The sequence below is a fragment of the Canis lupus genome, chromosome 21, assembly GCF_048164855.1.
Source record: "Canis lupus baileyi chromosome 21, mCanLup2.hap1, whole genome shotgun sequence".
In the NCBI taxonomy this organism is placed as follows: Eukaryota; Metazoa; Chordata; class Mammalia; order Carnivora; family Canidae; genus Canis; species Canis lupus.
Window position 1 is genome coordinate 24,745,339 of NC_132858.1, and position 20,733 is coordinate 24,766,071.

General features: G+C 39.7%; 1 protein-coding gene across 8 annotated transcripts in view; it reads left to right on the top strand.

The window, feature by feature from the left end:
- Window positions 1-20,733, top strand: part of IFTAP (intraflagellar transport associated protein) — a 63,948-nt gene that overhangs the window by 14,253 nt on the left and 28,962 nt on the right. For 6 of the 8 annotated variants that reach the window (XM_072791165.1, XM_072791157.1, XM_072791158.1 and 3 more), the window contains one exon: window positions 2,615-2,770. In XM_072791165.1, the coding sequence (XP_072647266.1) occupies window positions 2,638-2,770 (133 nt within the window). In that variant the 5' untranslated portion in view covers window positions 2,615-2,637. Of the gene's footprint in view, window positions 1-659; window positions 793-2,362; window positions 2,509-2,614; window positions 2,771-20,733 lie in introns of those variants that run through there. The other 2 variants (XM_072791164.1, XM_072791159.1) reach the window with 2 other exon arrangements.

The following is a 20,733-nucleotide window of genomic DNA, read 5'->3' on the forward strand; positions in this document are numbered from 1 at the left end:
GTCAAAGACTGTTAATTATTTCCCTTTGGTAAAACTACGACGTGTGAAGGCTAAAACCTCAAAATATACCACTTTGAGAATTGGAAAGGAAGTTTGAAAGAATTTCTATTATCACTTTTAAAGCATCCACAAGGAGACATTTACAGCAATGTAACACAACCTGGCTGCTTCTGTTTGGTATTTGCTCGCCAAAGTAGATTACCCAAGATGGTTTAAGGAAGAGGTTGATGTCATCCAGAGTTGGAATTTTGCTGGGGTCCAATTCGGGAAAAGCAGATTGACATTAACATTCTAGTAATTAAGTACATGCCCTACTGACAGTGAAATAATAGCCACCTTCAAATTTATTATTTTTTTTTATCTAGCAACTGCAGCATAATTTATTAAACTTTGGCTTGCTGAAGCCTGGCAGTGTTACAGGTAAATTTGCATAAACCCTAACTGATGCTTCTTCCTATATTTAATTTTCAGGTACAAATAATTTGAAACAGTTTCCCTCATTTTGAGTTCATATACAGCTACATTTAAAATACTCATTTTAGTTCTATTTTATTTCCTGTGGTTCTTGGTCTTCTCCAACACTGTGTTTTATCTGGGGGTGTAAAGCATGAGGGGTTATCTTGTTTATCTTTAGGTGACATCAGTGCCTTCAGAGTCCGAGGGGTCACAGTCAAAGCAGGTCTTTGTGTAGGCAAAGGACGGAATAACTAAGGCTGATCTGTTACCGTCATCGCAGCTAACACTTCTGTGGGGCCGCATGTGCCCATTTGATCCTCGTAGCGATCCTGTGAGGTGTGTGTAGATTAACAGTTCCTTATTACAAACCCTTAGGGTCAGATGTGTTTCAGAATTCAGATTTTTTTGGAGTTTAGAAAGGTAACCCGGGATAATGCCATGTATGACACAAAATCTCCAGTGGGGTCTGGGAAAGTACCTCAAGAGCAAGCCCGTTAATATTTCTTCAGGGGAACGTATGAGTATTCACACTGAGTAGAATAAATAAAAGCTATAAGTACTTCCCTGTCAATTCAGATCAGGTCTTGCCCCCAAATGAGGTTGGGCATCATCTTATGAAAACATTTTTGTGTCTTTCCGAACCTTTGGTAAATACCAAACAAAGTTAATAACAGATAACAAAATTTTACTCTTGTTTTGGAAAAATGGAAAGAAGCTTGGTGCTTTCTCTTCCTGCTGTAGGCTACTGGAGAACCTGCTTCTTTTTATTATCCCCCACAAATTATTCTGACTACTTAGGCAGTGATTACTCTTCTGCTTTCTGTAGATAGTGAATTTCTCAAAGCTATGCAGGAATGATATTTCGTACAGAATGAATGGAATTTAACAAGATGAAAGATCACAAGGGAAAAACAAAGTTCAGACTTCAAGGATTGAGGCATTGTGTCTTAGCTGACAGGCATTTAGCAGTAGGCTAAATGAAGTGACAATGTGAAGAGGCTACCAGCAATGTGCCTGCACTTCAGCTACATAGCAGGAGTGCAGTATTTGGAACTCACTGGATCCAGACCATATCTGGAGCCTTGGCTTCATTTCTGGATGGCATATTTTAAAGGGATGCCAGCAGTGTGAAATCTTCTCCAGGTAGATTGAGCAGGAGGGTGGAAGCACTTAAAGCCATGTCATGTAAGGCGCAGGTGAAATAATTGGGCAAGTTTAGTTGAGAGTTTTGCCAGCATCTAGCAGTATTTTACTACCGTACTCGCTCAGATGAGTAATTTTAGCTTCGTATCGATTGGCTGCCAGCCGTATGCCACATCCTGGGCTGTTAAACATTTTGGGATCCAAAGATGAAAGGACATGGGCCCCGCCTTTCATGGGCTTCCTGTCTCATAGGACACAGGAATGTACACAGCTACAATATGATCGGTGTGTAACGTGGACCCAGTGCAGAGGCAGCACGGAGAAATTATGATGAGCTCTCTGTGGTGATAGGAGATGGAAGGCTCCAGCCTTTAGAGAGAAACCGAATTCTGAGCTGTGTTTTGAAAAAAGAAACTAAGGTGAATGAAATAAAATTGAGAAGGAGCAGAATAGGCCTGTTCAAATATTTGGAAAGATGTCATGTATAAGAAGGATTGAAATGATTCAATATGATCTCAGGGGCTCAGGGACCAGTTGGGGAAATGTACAGGGAGAGAGATTTAAAAGAAGCCTTGAATAGAGCTTTCCAGAGGTTTCTTTGGAATGCTCAGAGCTCTTAGTCCTGGGGTGTGTTAGAGCGCAGACAAGTCAATCGTTTGGCAGCAATCGTAGGATAGTACATGGTAGGGGCAGAGTGTCGCACAGTGGATAGAGTGAAATATGGTAAATTGTGTAAGGTCATGGATTCTAGAATCCGGCTTTAGAACCAGTTACTTCTACCTACTGGCTCTGGCAGCCTGAGCTCGGATTGTTATGGAGTTAACATTAACATGCCCAGAACAGCCCTTGATACATAATAACGTGCTAAATAAGTAGCTAATAAATATTAGCTGTTATTGTTGTCATTGGGTGGGTGGTTCACATACCCTTTGAAGTCCGTCTCACCTTGAAAGACTTTGAATTTCTGTATTTTCAGGGAGGCTCTCTCTAGCCGATGTTTTTCTTTGTCTCCTAGATAAAGTGGCCTCATGACTAGGAATGCCTGCCCAAATATCAGAATTGGAGGTCATGGATGAAGATCGATTAATTGAAGAAGTCTTGGATAAGTTTGTTAATTGCCATGAACAAACATATGAAGAATTTCTGAGCACTTTTACTCATCTTTCAAAAGGTAAAATGGAGAAGTAAACTTTCTACAGCAGTAGGGAGAAATAATTTTATTATAATTTAAAGTCTTTCCTGCCTTTTCAAAAAGACTATTTAATAAGCGTCGTTCATTCCTTTCCTTTGATCAGGTGATTCATATCAGGCGTGCGAGTCCGATGCATGTCAATACCAACATTTTTATACAACCAAGAGTTGTATCAGGGCCATCACATTTGAGAATTAAAAAGGACCTGAGAAATCATTTTGTAGAATTGCTTTATTTTTGAAGAAGCAGTTATTTACAATTATTACAATTATTTTTGTACCTGCAAAGAGTAGGGGTTTTTTAAGGTGTATTTAAAGCTTTTAAGAAATATAGTATAGGATAGACTATGGAGTCACACTATTCATTTGGATCCTGGCATCCAAATGGGTATGTGAGTTTGGGGGAAGGGTTTGACTAAAGGAGGTAATAATAGTACCTTAAAAGTTGATAAAGGTTAAGTAAGGTAATCCAAGTAAAACTGAGCATAGTGGCTAACACCTAAATACTGAATGAATGCTGGGTACTGTGTTGTCATTGTGATGGTGATGGCGCCTAGGGTTTCTATAGAATGGAAACAACTCTTTAGAGGAGAAGTGATGAACTGAAACCTAAAGGCCAGGCCCATGTTGTGTTTCATTATGTGTCTTATGTTTTTTTTTCAATTGAGCCAACTTTTAAAAGTTGGGACATTTTACATGAAAATCTTGACTTGTAGGTTTTTGTTTGTTTGTTTTTTCTGATGAAGAGGGAAGACCTGTTACCTTTTGTTTCCTCAATGACAATAGCAGCTAGAGCTTGGGAACCCTTGCACCGTGCCCCCCCCCCCTCCACCTCTCTGGCACTGTCACACCCCCTGGCACTCATACATTCTAAAAAACGTCTGTATATATCTTGCCTGCTTCATTCATCCAAGTGGTTCCTGTAGGCGTTTGAGCCTGTAATGTTTGTTCTGGGTTCTGCTTCAGACGGCCTGCCTGGCCTGCTGCTGGCTTGCTGTCCACTTGGTCCTTTGTGGGTTATTGATCCGCATGGATCCATGCTTGGTTCTCCACCTTCCTACACTTTGGGCTCACCTGGGGGGGCTTTTAGAGCATGGTGATCCTAGAGCCCCTCTGAATCTTAGCTGGGGCCCAGGAATCTGTATTTTTAAAAAATTCCTGTGGTGATTCTAATGTGTACCCGATTGAGAACAGGGAGTTTCATAATCTCGGGGGTGGGGGTGGGGGGTGATGACCCTTTCAAGATACTTGACTTCGTGATTTTAAGTCATGATTCCTGTGTCCTTAACAAATGTGCAAGAAGGATATTTACAGTGAAGAAAAGGAAAAGTGATTCTACCCTGTTTCTTCAGTAAGATAGTTGGAATATCGATATTTGTCTTGTTTACACATTTAAACTGTGGACTATGTTTTTATTTACACTTAATGGAAAAATTAGGGAATGTCTAGTTTACTTTGGGGCTGTGAATGATCTATTTTGACATGAGATGTTGATCAAATGAATCTAGATTAATGGCCAAATCAACTTCTGGTGTATGAACTCGTTTTGGGAAGATGGTTTTTCTTTCTCCCAAACAGGGCAGTGTGAATGGTGGGTTGGGGTTGTGGAAACAAGGCTAAAGCTAGCAGGATTAATACGTTTTGAATGCCAATGGTATTTGATAATCCAAATTATTTTGGAAATTACTTGTAAAGCTGACTTTATTTTCATGCTCTGAAAAGGTAAGAACTTCTTGCCGACACTTGGATACTTTGAAGAGGTTGTAATGTTTTTGTTTTGAGGGTAAGGGATATATACTGTTTTCAGATTTCTGTAAGGTCATTGCGTGCTGAGAAAGAAACTGTTGCGGATGTGGTGACTTCATTTCAAGCTCAGTTTTGGGTCTCAAACTGAGCTGAAATAAATGATGACGCAAGTCACATAAACTGCATTTCCAAGCACACTCCTTTTTTTTTTTTTTCTCCTTTCAAAATATCTCTAGGCGCCAGTTCACATTATAAACTAATGACCTGAAAAAATTCCTCCTAAAGCATAAAGAATTGTGAGTGCAAAAATGTGTCTTAAATCAGTAAGCATCCTTGTCTCCCCTGAAACATTTAAGTACCTTCCGAAAAGCCAAACAGCAATTAGGGACAGCCTAGGAGTCGAGTGATAGCCCGCGGGATTGAGCGAAGTGAATGTGGTTAGTTCTGTTTTAAGGAAAACATGAAAGCTGTTTCTTCAAACTTTCCCCCTTCTTTCCAGCCCTTCATTTGTCTTGCTGTGCTCCGTTGTTTTGCTGATGTGTAGAATCTTCCCTCCGTAAGTGGTTATCACCTCGCATAGTCGTGTACATTTCTTGACTAAGTTTGGTTTCTAGAATCTATTACAATTTCCCTTGATTGACTGTTCTATTTATTTTTATAATAGTTATATGCCAGAATGCTTATAGGATTCATTTTCTTTCCAAGAGTGTTAAAAGGGTCAGTAATCCTATTAAAAATATTTCCATGAAAAAATTAAACTATAGCCTGATTGAAAGAAGTTCGCATAGCTGCTACAGACTGTTAAAAATTGTTGGAAACTGTAAATATTGTAGCAAAATCCTTTCTCCAGTACGCTGATGTTGACCATGTTTTGAGGATTTGTTTTTGCTTTTTTTTTTTTTTTTTTTTTAAAAGCAACTCTGGTGTTTTAAATAGTGGTACATACTTGGTAATAGATACAATGTTCTATCAAAATGTCTAAAGAGACACATTAATTATTTGTTTTAAACAGGTAGTTATAATTGAATTCTCAGTAGTATCATCAGTTCAAGAGAGTAAGACCGAGTTGTAAAATTTGTATTAGGAAAATCAGTGTGCAGATTTTAGTTTTACTCATTATTGCTGAAGATGTTATTATATTGTTGATATTACTGTGGGTAAAGATAAGAGGCCAAGTTTCAATCTTTGGCATCTCCGTTTCTTTGTGAATGTGATTAATTTACAGGTCTTTCTCAACTTCCCATCTTAGGGAAAAATGTGCTTTTTCCTCGTCTGACATATTTCTATCATTTGCTTATGTTATAAAAACACAGATGTGAAAATGTATATTTAATTTTCTGCTAATGCGTTCATTCATTCATTCAGTGTATCTTAACAATCTAGATATTGTTTTAGGTGCTGAGGATCCAGAAATAAGATATAGTTTGTGTTTTCAAGCACTCATAGTCCAGGAAGAAAGATAGATAAGTAAATAAAACATTACGCTAGTGAATGATAATGAGTATCATCATGGAGAAAGGCATGGAGTTTTCTGACAGCTCAGAGGAGGGCTGTCCAGCCCTTGGGTGGGGAGGGCAGTAAAATCTACCCATTGAAGAGGATGCCCACGGTGAGTCTGCGGTAACCACTGAACCAAAACTTGCCTTGGGTCCTAAGACATAAATAAAATAGAGTGCAGGAAATTTTGACAGCTGAGAGCCAAATTAAAGATGTTAAAAAATGCCTCCATTGTTGATTGTCCTTTGGATCACATTTCCATTTGTCTTAGTATTAATGTGTATATTTTTTAAGGTATGGCGGAGGTGGAGACGTAACCTTGTTTTAGTAAGGGTGAGAGTCATTTCTAATTTCTTTCCACACCAGGATTACCCCATGATCTGATTTGGGAGACGTCTACTCCCATTTTTTAGTGTTAGTGACTTCTCATATTGCAGTCACACCGAAATTCTATATTTAAGAAGCCAATGACTTAGAAATGGACATTCAATCTTTTCAAGTCCATTTTGTTACATATAGTAGAAACCTTGGGGTGGGATGGGGTTACAGTAGTTACATCCAGTTCTCAATCTCTCTCTCTCTCTCTCTCTCTCACACACACACACACACATTTATTGTTCTGATTTTGTTCTTCAGGCGACATGATCAATTTTCTCTCAAGTTATGCACTTTACCAACTGTTTAACTTAAAATAGTTTGGAAATTGAAATGAATCTACTGTGATTTTTATGATTGTTAAATAAGTCTTTGTTTTTCATTCTCTCAATCTTAAAACGCACAGGCTCCATTCCCCAGTGATCCTACCAGTTTCTGTATTACCACATAACAGCTTCCTAGGCACTGCTGTATTTATCTACTTTAACCTGTTTCCTTATGTCTAGATCAAAGATCTTGTTTCTGATTTTGATGTGTGATTTCGTTTCTAGTTTTCTTTATGCCATTCTCATTTTGCTTGCAATACTTTGTGCTTTTAAGCATTTTATTATTCTTTCAACATATCTTTGAAAAATATCCCATCAATTCAGCCTCCCTTCTCCATTGATACCTGTTAATATTTTAGTTAAATTCCCTCTAAGGTAGAATATTCAGGACAAATGGCCAGTGCCTGTGGCTTTACAGACTGGTGTTGGTCTGGCCTTTCATTGTTCCAAACTCTTAAGAGTTACAAAGCATCTAAAGGGGTTTCAATTTTTCTTAGTTTTTAGTAATCTTATGTAACCATAAGAGAGCTTAATCCATCCTTTTAATTTTATTCACGTTTAGTTCTTTAAGAAGCTATGCCAATGCTCTATCACCATTGCAAATTTCAGGAATGTACAGTTACCATATGATGTGATCATTAGGTCTGCATTGTCCAATACAACAGAGGCTGTAATCACATGTGGCAGGCAGTTGGGTACTTGAAATGTGGCTAGTGCTGCCTACTGAGTTTTAAATTTCACTTAGTTTAAGTTTTATTTATTTTTATTTTTATTATTTTTAAAAGATTTTATTTATTCATGAGAGACACAGAGACAGAGGCAGAGACAGAGGCAGAGGGAGAAGCAGGCTCCCTGCAGGGAGCCCGATGCAGGATTCGATCCTGGGACGCCAGGATCATGACCTAACCCGAAGGCAGACACTCAACCCTTGAGCCACCCAGGTGCCCCCCAAAAACCTTTTATAATACCAAACTCATATGAGACTAAAGATATCCAGACACTATCCTGGGCTTAATAAACAAGAGGCTCTATAGTGAGGGGTCTAGGAATTTTTAGGTTCACAGGGCTCTTAACTGATAATATGGCTGGATGTACCACTAGTCTTGAGAACCACTGGTTTAGACGACAGTTCTGATAATGCAGTTCCCCACACAGAGAAGCAGACATGGCAAGTGATTTTGAAAGGCAGAGGAAGAAAAGGAGAGAAACAATTGGAGTCAGGGAGACCAGCAAGGACCCTGAGCCGAAGCACGTCTGTGGAGATGTGGAGCAGGGCAGTGGAGGGGGACACGTAGAGCAGGGAAGGCTGATGAGATTCTCACAGCACTTGGCAGCAGGTGAATGACACCAGATGAGGGAGAAGAAGGAGTCAAAGATGAGTCACAAGTGTCTTTCCTGGGAGAGGCCAAGGCCCACAGACGCCGAGTGACTTGTTCAAAGGTGTGCAGTTCTCATTTCAGGAGGCTTTTGTTTCTTTCCTTATTGAGCGTCTGTTCTGTCAAGAGCTTACAATCCTGGGCTGGGATTTGCTTTTATACTTCCGGCCTGATAAGTTATGAGTTGTCAGTTCAGCCAAAGGAATATCACTTCTCATACGTGACAACTTCTAAAAAATGTAATTAAAAATGAAAGTGGTGACAGCGCATAAAACAACACACCTCCAAAGCTGACATATCATTTTGGTCCCCAAAGCTCTATTGAATTGGAACGTTAGAAAAACGCATCTTTAAACTTCCATAGGGGTGCAAAGAGCCTCTTCCCAGTCTGAAGGATGCATTTAAAATCTGCTGTAGAAAAATACCGCAGAGAAAAATATAGAAAGCAGCTGGCCCTCTTACCAATCTCAGAGCAGGCAAGGAATTTCAGTGGAGCATAAAAACAGCTTTCTCTCATAAAAAGAAAACACAACAACAACAAATAATCCTTGCTGTGTAGCCTTTTGCAGTTGTTTTCAGTCGAGAATTAGACAGAGACCAGCGGGCTTAACATTGTTTTGATACCCTTGCAACTGGCAGATTGCCTGCCAGAGGAAGCTGGAAACGAACTGCCCGGCTTTCTGCTTCCAGGTGGCACTCATGCCACGTTTTCTGTGCAGTTGTTATCACTCACTTTAATTCCCTACTGAATAGTGAGTGGTGTTTTTACTTCACAGGCCATTTGCAGTGTCTTTCTGTTTCTCTCTCTTTTTTTTCTTTTTTCCGTTAGTCACACTGAGGAAAAAAAAAAAGCAGCTTGGGAGGCACTTTTGCAAATGTGAGTTTAACAGTGAAGTGCACAGTGGAAAACGGCAAATAGCAGTAAACTTACTTTGACTTAAGACATAGGTCATTGCCATGTTAACCTCAAGAGAAAGTTGTAGAAGGCATCATATGAGGAAAACCCCACTAATTAGCCTGGCATCCCAAGGGAGAGAATAAGGAAGCCCTGTCAAAGCTTTTCATTAATTTTTTACTTTTTGGTATTGGCTGAAAAGAAAGAAGAAAAAAGTTCATGGTTTTATATTGATTTATATTGGTTTTTATATCAGTAGCCATATGGATATGACTTCTTTGTCAAAACACAGTACCAAATATACCAAGAAGGCCGAAGGAGGAAAAAGTGTTGCACAAAGTGAGTTTATAGCAGAGCCCTGTGGAAGAAACAGCACCAGCAGCATTAACCTATTCTTTTTCTGGGGGAACATCTGTAAACTATAATTAAGCAATTTTCATTGTTTCTCTATTTCTTTTGTCATCACTAAATCACTACATTTAGGGAACAGATTGACAAATTAGGAAACACAGAAAACCACCAGTTCAGTGCTGGAAGGAGATTTCCGCCCCCTGCGAATCATGATACATTTTGAGCTTATTAAGCTATTTTGTTTTAGATGTATTAGCGTAAATCTTCAGCTGCATTTGTTACAATTCATATTCTACACATGAATGTTTGGTCCATAGATGATCATTTGTTTTGTGTCTCCTGTAGTTCAGGTGTAATTGGATAAAGGAGAGAAAATGTGTTTAAGTATTTACAACATTTTGAATTATAACCATTAACTTTATTTTTGGCAGTGTTTTTAATGCATAGTATTTTGTTGCAATAAATTTCCAGTGTGTTTTCTCAGTGAAATAAAATATCATAGCTTTTTAGTTTGGTTGGTGTACAAATAAAGAATAATTTTCTTTGTATGTTTTCAACATGTATATATTATATATATATATTGTGTGTGCATATGAATGAGAGAGGTGAATTTTCTTAGGCAAATGGAATCTTGAACTTTTACAAAATAGGAGCAGAAAACTGCTAGTGGCCAAATAAACTTTTAAGATGGTCACAGTCAGCCTGTAAGTAGCTGATGGAAACAATACTAAATGAATGCGCAGTTGTTTTGGATGTGTTTGTCTTTCACTTGAGACATTATATTTTTTACTAATCACTGTTCAACGTATTGTTATACTTGAAGAGAAAGAATAAATTCCTTAACTTGAAACCAAGGTGGTTGTAAGACTGTGTTCTTTGATTCAGTTGAGCGGGTCTGTATTCAAATGTGAGTGGCTTTCAAATCTGGAATCTTTCAGCTGTGGAACAATAATATTTTCTTTGAAATGGTCAGCTAAACCCAAAAGGATTCAAACAGGAAACTTTATTGCAATCCAACTCATCTTTGTATGAAAATCAAACCACAGTCTGTCTAGTCTGAGGTTGTTACTATCTCCCCACCCCCTCACTTGAATTCCTCCAAATCAGATAGATTAAAGTGGTGCCAGGTAGCTCATTGTCCTCGAAGCACGGAGAAGAATCATACTATCTTCATGTGTTTCTGGGCTAAGCCTACCATAAGTCTACCTTTGCATTTGGTTTTGTGTGTATGGATTGCTGATTAGAAAAAAGGGATTTTGGATCGAGTGCCGCATTTCCCCTTTCTTCTCCATCAGTTATGCTTTTTGTGACTTGTAGCCAGTCATCTAATTTCTGGGTGTTAAGCTTAGCCCTCAGTTCAAGTATCCATGCAGTTCTTACAAATGTTGAGGTCGTTTCAGTTTCGACTGTGTTCCTGTGCTATATTTTAGGCATCGAGCTAAAATCTGGGAATAGAAAATGAATGAGACAGAGTCCTCTAGTCTGAGATGTCATTCTTACTTATTTCTGTGTGCTCCGTGTTTCAAATGCTCTAGATGTGTGAAGGCACACTAGCAGTCAAACAGACTGAATGCTTAGAGGTCAATTGGTAAAGTAATACTAACCACTCTTTGCATAGTGCTGATAAAATAATATCCAGAATATTGCCTTTGGTCTGGGGGACTCAGTTGTAGATTAGAATAAATACTCGCTATGAGTTTAAAAAAGAACAATCAGAATGATTGTTTTCAGACTGCTTTTTCTCCTTTTCTGACTTCAAGCTTTAAAAAAAAAAATTATGAGGGACATGCTGCAGTACCCTCAAAAAATGAGGGAGTGTGAAAGACCTGTAACAATTTAAATGTGTTCTTGCATTGCCCTAATGCTGTATGCCAATGAATGAGCCCTAGATTGTGACAGATTTGTGCAGAAGTTGCTGTTCTGCCTCATAAAGCTTGAAAACCCCTAAAAAGCATTTATTTGTAAAGGAGAGAGAAAAAATTACTTGCCCTGCCTTTCTCCAACCAGTGTGAATAAAAGAGGTGTCTAGGTCGATGCACCGCTGTGCAGGCAGCAGAGGAAGAGCCTGATCTCAGGGTGAAGGAAAATTTCTTAGGTTGCTGGGATTTAGTTTTATGAAGAGTTTAGTGGACTGCCCTTATATTTCTCATTTTGTTGCGGGCAGGGCCAGTGTAATGGAAAGGGTTCTGTTGGAGCATAGGATTCAGAAGACCTGGTCTAGGCATGTATTAATTCTTTGTCACTGCAGGCCTGCCGCTTGATCTCCCTGAATCTGTAAATCAGGGATAATTTTTCCTGTTCCGTGTGTCTCATATGGTTGGGATGTGAATCAGGTGACATATACGTGAAGGTACCCGGTAGGTTTTAAAGATGTACTCCAGTGTCGTTTCATTTATAGGGATGATTTATGATTTAAAAGAGAAACATCGAGGTTAAATATTAAAGAAATCTTGAATCTACAATATAAAATAGGTAAAATATTTGTTTATAGTGTTAGCTGTCCAAGTCCTGTTCCTTGATGGAGTCAGAAAACCAAGTCTGTATGGTATATATTGTGGAATGTGGGGTCTACTGTATCGTGTAAGACCACACAGTTGAGGGAACAATCCTACACTGGCCTCTGGTGGATAGACTACGTAGTATGTTTGCACAGAACCTTATGCAAAGGTATTTAGATACTTTGACAAAGATATCAGATACTACATTTCTTTTTAATTGAAGTGTAATTGACACACAGTGTTACATTAGTTTCAGGTATACAACACTGTGATTCAACAACTGTGTACTTTGTAGTGTGCTCACCATGTGTGTAGCTACCATCTGTCACCATACAACCCTATTAAAATTCCATTGACTATAGTCTTGTGCTGTTACCTTTCATCCCTGTGACGTACTCCATTCCATAACAAGGAACCTGGACCTCCCTCTCTTTTTAATTCTCTATTATTACGTTCTACTCCAAGGAATCTCTACTTGGGCATCTTACCTTAAGTATCACCTGGGAGATGCTTATTAAAACGTGGATTCTTGGGGAATCAGTCCCCAGATTGTGGCTCAGCAATGCTAGTGTACAGACCAAGAGCCTTGACTCCTGGACCAACTTTTGGAAATATGCCCTCGATGAGATCAAGGAGAGATACGGGGAGATGTATGTATTCCACAAAATGCTTTTGTATATGTTGCATTTTTCCTAAGGATAAGGTCCACAGCTTTCATGAAATTGTCTACACCCCCCATCCATAGGGCAAGAACCATAGTTTTACTTTAGTCATAGTCTTGTTTAATGTCACCATTTTATATTATTTAAAGGGAACTTTGACAGTAAAAAAGAATGATGGGTTACAGGAATAATTTTACTGTAATCTTGCTGATACAGATGCTAGGTTATACTCGCTTACAGAATTTTAGGGTGACCCTTTGGTTCAGCATACATTCTGTCCCAAGTGCAAAGGATGATAGAGCATGTGTGTACAGGCTAGAGTTACTCTATCACAGGGAAATCTGGCTACTTGTGTCATTACCAGAAGAGGTGTGTTCTTTATGAGCATTTCGCCATTAGCAAGTGCATGGGCAAGAGCCTTGGGAGACAACATGGACATAGAGGCCTCTTGTTGCCTATACTTCTAGGAAATGTGCCTCTAATAATTTTAGTGTGTTTGGTACCTTTTTTTGCTGTGTATTTCATACATGAGGGTACTTTTAAAGACTTATTCAAGTGTAAAATTTTATGACTAGGTAACCTTGATGTAAAAGAGGGACATCAAAGTTGAATATTAAAAGAATCTGGGGTCTATAATATAAAAAATGTAAATGAAATGTGTATGTAGATGTGTTTTTTTTTTTTTCTTAGTATCTCTAGGAAAGACTTTTTAAGAAGAAAGGAGATACATATAGCTTATCTCCCTAGATTGGAGATTAGAAGACACTTGGTTAGATCAAATGCTTTTCACCTCTACAGATAAGTTTATTTTTTGTTCGTGGTGGGAAAGTTACAAAATAACAGAGGCATGAACACACACTCACACACAGACAGGAAAACCAGAAAATTTACTCTTTCTTTTTTTTGTTTTTTTAAAGATTTTATTTATTTATTCATGATAGTCACGGGGGGGGGGGGGGCAGAGACACAGGCAGAGAGAGAAGCAGGCTCCATGCACCAGAAGCCCGACGTGGGATTCGATCCCGAGTCTCCAGGATCGCGCCCTGGGCCAAAGGCAGGCGCCAAACTGCTGCACCACCCAAAGATCCCCCAAAATTTACTCTTTCTACAGCAGTAACATTTTTAGCTGCTCCTTGGTCCCTCAGAATAAAGATGACATTTCCCAGCGTCCTTGCAGCTGGGTAGAGCTGTTTGCCTAAGTTTGTGCCAATAAGAAGTGAGGGAATGGATACATGTAACTTCGGGGTGCTATCTTTAAGAAACATGCCCTAGACTCTTTGAATCCTTTTCCCCTGGCTGGAAATAGGCAGTTGTGGGAGCAATCCTTAGTAGATACAGAGATGAAAGCCATGTGCCAAAGATGGCAGAGCAGCCTGCCAGCCTGGATCCCTGGACCATCTCATGGAACAGAGCTTGCCCACTTGCCCTAAACTGTTACTTGAGAGAGAAATGAAATTCTTGTTTGAGCTGCTTTATTTTGGTGCCTCCCTGATACAGTATCTTAAACCATGCCTTCCTAATAACAGAAGGGAACAGAGGTACATGCTTTCCTCTCTCTCTCTCTCTCTTTTAAATCATCTTGCCTGGAGCAAGGGTGTGGTCATGTACCATCCTGGACCATGTTAGAGAAGGGGTGGTGCCCTAGGGATAAGAGAGCAGAAAAGAGGGAGTCTGGGTTCTGGCATGATTCTGTGAAACAGAATAACCGTATTATCATGGCTTATCTGCATCTGTATTAGCGCATGAGAGAGAAATAAACTTCCATCCCATTTAAGCCATGGTTATGTGAGGTGTCTGTTTCATACAGGTAAGGCTATATCCAATTAACTAATTAATAAAACTGTAATCCTGTGTGTTAGAGATAAACCATGGGTGTACACCTCCTTGCTGAATTGTTCTGTTTTAGTTTGTGTATAGATACAAATATTAGTTAAGAACATGGGACTTAGAGACAACGAGGATTTGAATCTGAGCTCTGCTGCTTCCTAACGAGGTGGTCTTAGGAAAGTTTTTAAAATCTCTGAGTTTCAGGGGATCCTTGGGTGGCTCAGGGGTTTAGCTCCTGCCTTCAGCCCAGGGTGTGATCCTGGAGACCCGGGATCAAATCCCACATTGGGATCCCTGCACAGAGCCTGCTTCTCCCTCTGCCTGTGTCTTTGCCTCTCTCTCTCTGTGTCTCTCATGAATAAATAAATGAAATCTTAAAAAAAAAAAAATCTCTGAGTTTCAGTGTTATCATCCGTAAAATGGATATAATAACCTCTAACTCACAGATGTATTATGAGGTTTAAATAATTATATATGCAAAAACCACACATACATATTTATATTTATTTATTTATATTAATAGTAGCTAAATTATAGTACAGGGTCAACTGGATATTTTCATCCACTTATATATTCTGCAAATTTATTATAAACATTTTATAAAAGTGATATCATACTATACATACTTTTTGTAACTTGCTTTTTCACATAATATATGATGAACTTCCCAATTAATAAATATGATTATTTAACAGAATTATTAAAGACTGCATAGTATTCAATTATGTGGATATGCCATAATTTATTTAACCATTCTCTTTTTTGTTGGACATTCAGTTATTTCCAATTTTTGGCTATTACAAGTGATGCTATATTGCACATCCTCATTCATTCAGTAAATGTCTATTGAACACCTACTGTGTGCCAAGTACTGCTCACATAAGTGGCCAAAAGAGACAAAGGTCATTACCTTCAGGCACTTTGCATCCTAGAAGGGAGAGAAAGCCACAGACGGTAAACATAAGAAATAAAAATGTTTGTGTTAGAAGATAGTAACTGCTCTGGGAAAGAAGAAAAAAAATATACAGAGCAGGATTTGGGGGATCATGAGTGCTGGCGGGGGGTTATATGGTTGCATTATTATGTAGAGTGATCTGATTAGGCCTCCTTTGAATGAAGATTAGTAGGAGCTGGTGGAGTAAAGCCTGTGGATTCTCGAAAGAAAAGGATTTGAGGCCAAGGGAACAACCCATGTGGAGGCCTGGTGACAGCAGCGCCCAGCATGGTCGAGGAGCAGGGAGGAGGTCATTGTGGCCAGAGTGGCACGGGCAAGGGTGAGGGGGGAGCTGAGGTCAGAGGGTGTGCAGGTGTGGGGCAGACAAGTCATGCCTATGGGTAGCCTTGTATGTCCTAGCAATGCCTTTGGCCTTATTTATATATTTATTTTTCCAATAGCTACATCTTTGTACTCTTCTTATTTATGGCCTTTGGGTAAATTTTTACACATGAAATTCAAAGAGATGCAAAATCTAAGGCCTTGATTAAGTAAAAATTTTTCAAGGGAATAGATTAGACATTTTTAGCTTTGTAGTGAAATCTTTACCCACATAATTATTTCTTTTGCATAAATTCTTAGATGTGGAAATGCTGGCTGAAAGATACGCAAAATGTTGTGCCTTTGAGTAAGAGTTTTAAGCGAATAAATTCTATGTTTCTCACAGGCAGAGGCCGTGTCTTATGACTTTCTTAACTCCTCCTTGAGTCTTCCAGCTCAGCAAAGGTGAACTCACTGGTTGAAGGGTCGAGCATCACTGTACCTTCAGTCTTAAATGTTAACATGCCCTTTGGTGTGGAGAAGGGATATTTTCCCTTTCAGGAACTGGGAGTAAGTAATTTCCTGACAGAGAGGTCCCTCCTTTCCTTAAGCTTACACTTGAGTGGGAAGAGCTAGACAATGAACAATAAGAAAGGTAGTTTCAGGTAATTTCAGACAAATTTGAAGAAAACAGGACCACATAGTAGAGTGGCCTCCTGCTAAGGCTGTGACCATGTAAGGAGAGAAGACGATCAGAGAATTTTAGCTTCAGCGAGTATGTGCATTCTTCCCATTGTCTGGGTGTGGAGGGAAGCTGGCACTCTGTCCTTGTCTTTTGTTTTGGTTTCATCCTGTTGTGGCACTGAGTTGTGTTAGCAGTGGTGGTCCTTGGATCAAACTCAACATCAGAATCAAGGGGGTACAAAATGTGGAAGCCATTCACATGTCCATTCACTGGTGAATGGAAAAAACAAAATGGGCTGCATCCAGACAGTGGATAAAAAGGAGCGAAGTACTGCCACATGCTACAACACAGATGAGCCTCAAAGATGTTATGTGGAGTGAAGAAGTCAGGCACAAAGACTATTGTGAGATCACATTCATATGGAATGTCTAGAGAAAGCAAATCTGTAGCTATAAAAAGTAGATGAGTGGTCACCTGTAGTTGGACATAGGAATAGGGAGTGACTGCAGACGAGCACCAGAGATCTTTTTGGAGCGATGGAAATGACCTAAAGACTTAATTGTGGCGATGGTCACACAACTCTGTGTTTACTAAAAATCATTGAATTGTACATGTAAAATAAGTGAATTTTGTAAATGGTGCCTCAGTAACCAAGAGGTAGAGCTACTAATCACCGATATTTAGATTTTTTTTACCGTACGTTCTTCACTGGATGAGCATATGGCCTTGTGACTCTGAATTTGTCTCAAGAACGAGGAAAGCCTGTTTGAAATATTTCTTACTAAGAAAATAAACTGTGTACATAGACTAGAAAGTTTTAGGTAGGTAAGGATTGCGATACGAAGAGAAAGGAACTTCTTGGATGCAACAAGATCCTACCTTGTGTAGACTGTCAACAGCAGCAGTCACCCGGTTAAGGACTCTGGGAGCTAAGGGAAGTTGTGCTCAAATGCGCTGTATCTGCTGCTACTGTGGGCCCCCTCCCTTCTGTAGCCTTGGCTAAATCCATCGGGAAGGTGAGCTTATCTTACGGGGTGACATGTGTTGCCTCTTTGCACCAACATGTAATCCATTTCACAGGTTGCAAGCGTGCTGTATTATCTACTACCATCATCACAGAGATTGTTGAAAAAAAAAAAGTCACTTAAGGTGTGCCAAATTAAAAGAACAGTACAGATCGCAGTGGGAAGATAAGGTGAATATTCTGAGTTATCTAGAGGGAAGAAATATAACCACTTGGAGATAATATCTTCCTTTCTGTTTTAGAGACAAAAAAAAAAAAAAGAACTCCCTTTGTGAGCTCTTTTTTCCTTTCTTAAATCCTTTGCTGAGGTTCCCTTTTGTTCTTGCCCGGATTACTACCTGTACTGCTAGCTCCAGTGTCTGATCTAGTCCGCCCCATTCTACCCATTTCATGTATTAGAGCACAGCTCTGATTGTGACTCCCAAGGGCCTAGGTAAACTACCGAGGTTTTGTCAGGCCTTCCAAATATCAGCCCTTCCAGGTGTCCCTGGGTGTGTGCTCCCATCTTCCTGGAATACTTTGGGACTCTTCCATAGGCCCCGTGCTCTCCCACCATGGGGGCTTTGCTCATGCAATTTTTCCTCTGTGGGATAACCTCAGCAGGGCTCGCCTGTCTGTTGAAATCGTCGCTGTCTTTCAAAGCCCGGCTCGGATGCTCCACGCCTATGTGATTCTCTCAAATGTATTGCGATTTCTAGCATTCTCTTACTTTGTACTCCCTCACGTTGCCTGCCATACTTGTGTTCTCTTTCGGTGGTCGGCATACCTGGCATAACTTCTTCGTTTGCAAACTCAGTAAGGGCAGAGACTGGGTCTTGCCCGACTTTGTCAGCTTGCATATAGTTGATGCCCAGAATATAACTTTTCAGATGGAATGGATTGCGTAACTCAACTGCCACTCAGATTTTCTTCCTGTAAATCAACTTTCAGCTCCTTTGCGCTCTCTTCACATTTTTCTCCCTGTAAGTACCTCAAACTGGATGTTTCAAAAATTTCAACTTACTGCTGTTGTGTCCCTCATCTTGGGCTTTGACACACGTTTTTCCAGGCCAGGGTTGTGCATTTGTGTCTTGGCAGCTTGAGAGCTATGACTGTGAATAATGAGTCAATTATCATCCAGCCTCGGGGAAAGCACAATTATTCCTGACTGGCCAGGCTGAGGTAATCCTCTCCTCCCTATGCCCTTTCAAATGAAGAACATAAAACAGTTGGAATTCAGAGCACTGCAAAGGGAATTTAGACAAAACATTTGTCTGCCGAATTTAGCTTCTTTGGATTTATTCTGATTTATGATTGATTGGTTTTTAAATTGCTTATTTAATCCTAACGACTATCGCTCCAGGGGAGGCCAGATACCAAGGAGCATGTGATCAGGAAGCAGTGGAGTGAAGTAGTTTGGCTGGACAAATCAAGAGCAAATATTATTGTCCAGAGAAACATTGCTCTAGGCTAGGAATATAATGTGAAAATCACCCCCTAACTTTCAAAATACCCAACCTTGTTATAAGCATGATTGCTTATCCCCTATTCTCTTTGCAGAGGGCTTTTTGCAACTACCCACTGTTGCACAGAATTTCCCCTCATGAATTTTTCTTTCCTTCTAGCAACATAGTCAATACCTCTTCGTGACTGGGAACATGCTCTTGATTTATATTGCCGTTGACCATGGCGCAGAAGTACTGACACTCGAGGTTGCCGTCAGGATTTGGTCATGAATTCTGATGTTGGTCGTGTTGATCTGTGAAAACTCTCCTGCAAGTGTGGTGATGCTTCTCAGCATCATCATATGGGGTTTAGTCTAGTCTGGCTTTTGTATGAATACATTTGAAATTTTTTTTAAGGTTTTTTTTTTTTTTCTTCTTTTTTCTTTTTTTCAAAATTAGATTCTCTAAAAGTGATCACTTTCATCTGGAAGATATGCAATCAATATGTGATTAGTGTTTAATTTATCAAGGCATCTGTGGTTTCCACCTCTTCAAGGAGTGCAATCTTTTTCCTTGGCCTGAAATTAGACACAGTAGATATAGTTGGTGGCCTTGTAAGGGAGATCTGTTGGAAGCTTGTCTGTTTGGTATCAAAAGAAAATTGAAATTCCGTTGCTTCAGAATAATGAAACCTTTAAGAAAAAAAAAAAGAGCCTTTGTTTCATCCGTATTGAAGTTTTGACTCAGAAATGCCCAAAGAAACTCTCTTTCAGGTCTCGATAACCTACTTGTGCTCTGAAATATTGCTGCTAGATTTCTAAAGTGTATTATGTCTGACACTTATTTCAAAGAAAGAAACATTGAGGATAAGATGAAAGGGGGAAAAGGACTCTCTGATGGAACACAGCAACAGAAGGAGATGAGACGGACACTTGGGTGGCACGTTTGGATTGCCACCAGGATAACTCTGGGAGGCAGCAGCTGGCCCTCTGATCAGGCTTCAGGCCACTTTGGATTCTGGGCTGCGCCAGCATCTGCCATTTTGACATTATCATATTGAAAAAAGAACTTTTTTTTCCCCTATCTTATTCTGCCAAGAGATTTATTATTTGCTGTTTTTTCAAAAAATGATAAAAGCCTTTATGAGAAGCACTTCTGGGTCTTTGGAGTGATAGAGTATATATTCTCCGGAAACTACTTTCAAGGTTCAGGAAAGAGGCTTAAACCGTAGGCCCATCAGAGAGAGAACAAGTTCTTTTCTGAGTCTTCTGGTATTTTTTTTTTTTTTTTAAATGAAAGCTTTGTGTTTACGGAAGGAAGTTTTAAAAGGACGAGCAAGATATTTCGTTAGATCTGAGACCCCAACAGTAGCTCAACATCAGCATCAGAAGCTGGGACTTTGTCACCTATTGCTTTTTGGTTTAAAGGAGTTTCATCTGGTTCTCTGTCAAATAACCTGGGTGTTTTGTTGAAAATGGCAGAGGCGTACACTGAGTGAGTATGAGAATAAATAGAACTCTGTCCTTACAGAGCATCTGTTCTTCCCAGACTTCAGTGTGCTTTTCAGGTAGTGAAGTCAATAGACTATTACAATAGTTGCTGGGACGTAGTATTTTCTTAGTCAAGACTAGATTTAGGTTGTGCTAGCCTTAAAGGATAAGCAGGGAGAAGGGAAACTGTACCCCCTCCTGTTAGAACAGTGCACTGAGGAATGCAGGTAGCCACAGGAAGTCTTGCCTGTAACTCTGATGGAGTTTGAGGAACCATTTCATTCCCCAGGTAATTCCTCCTGTTTCCAAGCATTTCCACCGTATCTTGCTCCACCCTGCTACCATTGCATAGCTTTGCCTTAGGACTGATTTAGGACCTCTCAGCAGCTGTAAAAGGGGAAGAAGTCTAGGAGGATAAGTCCTAGGACCATCTCTATCTCACTTATCTGATCTTCTGTAGTGCTGGTTGGTTACTCGGGCAGTGTTCTTGGCAACCCTCCCAACTACCTCCT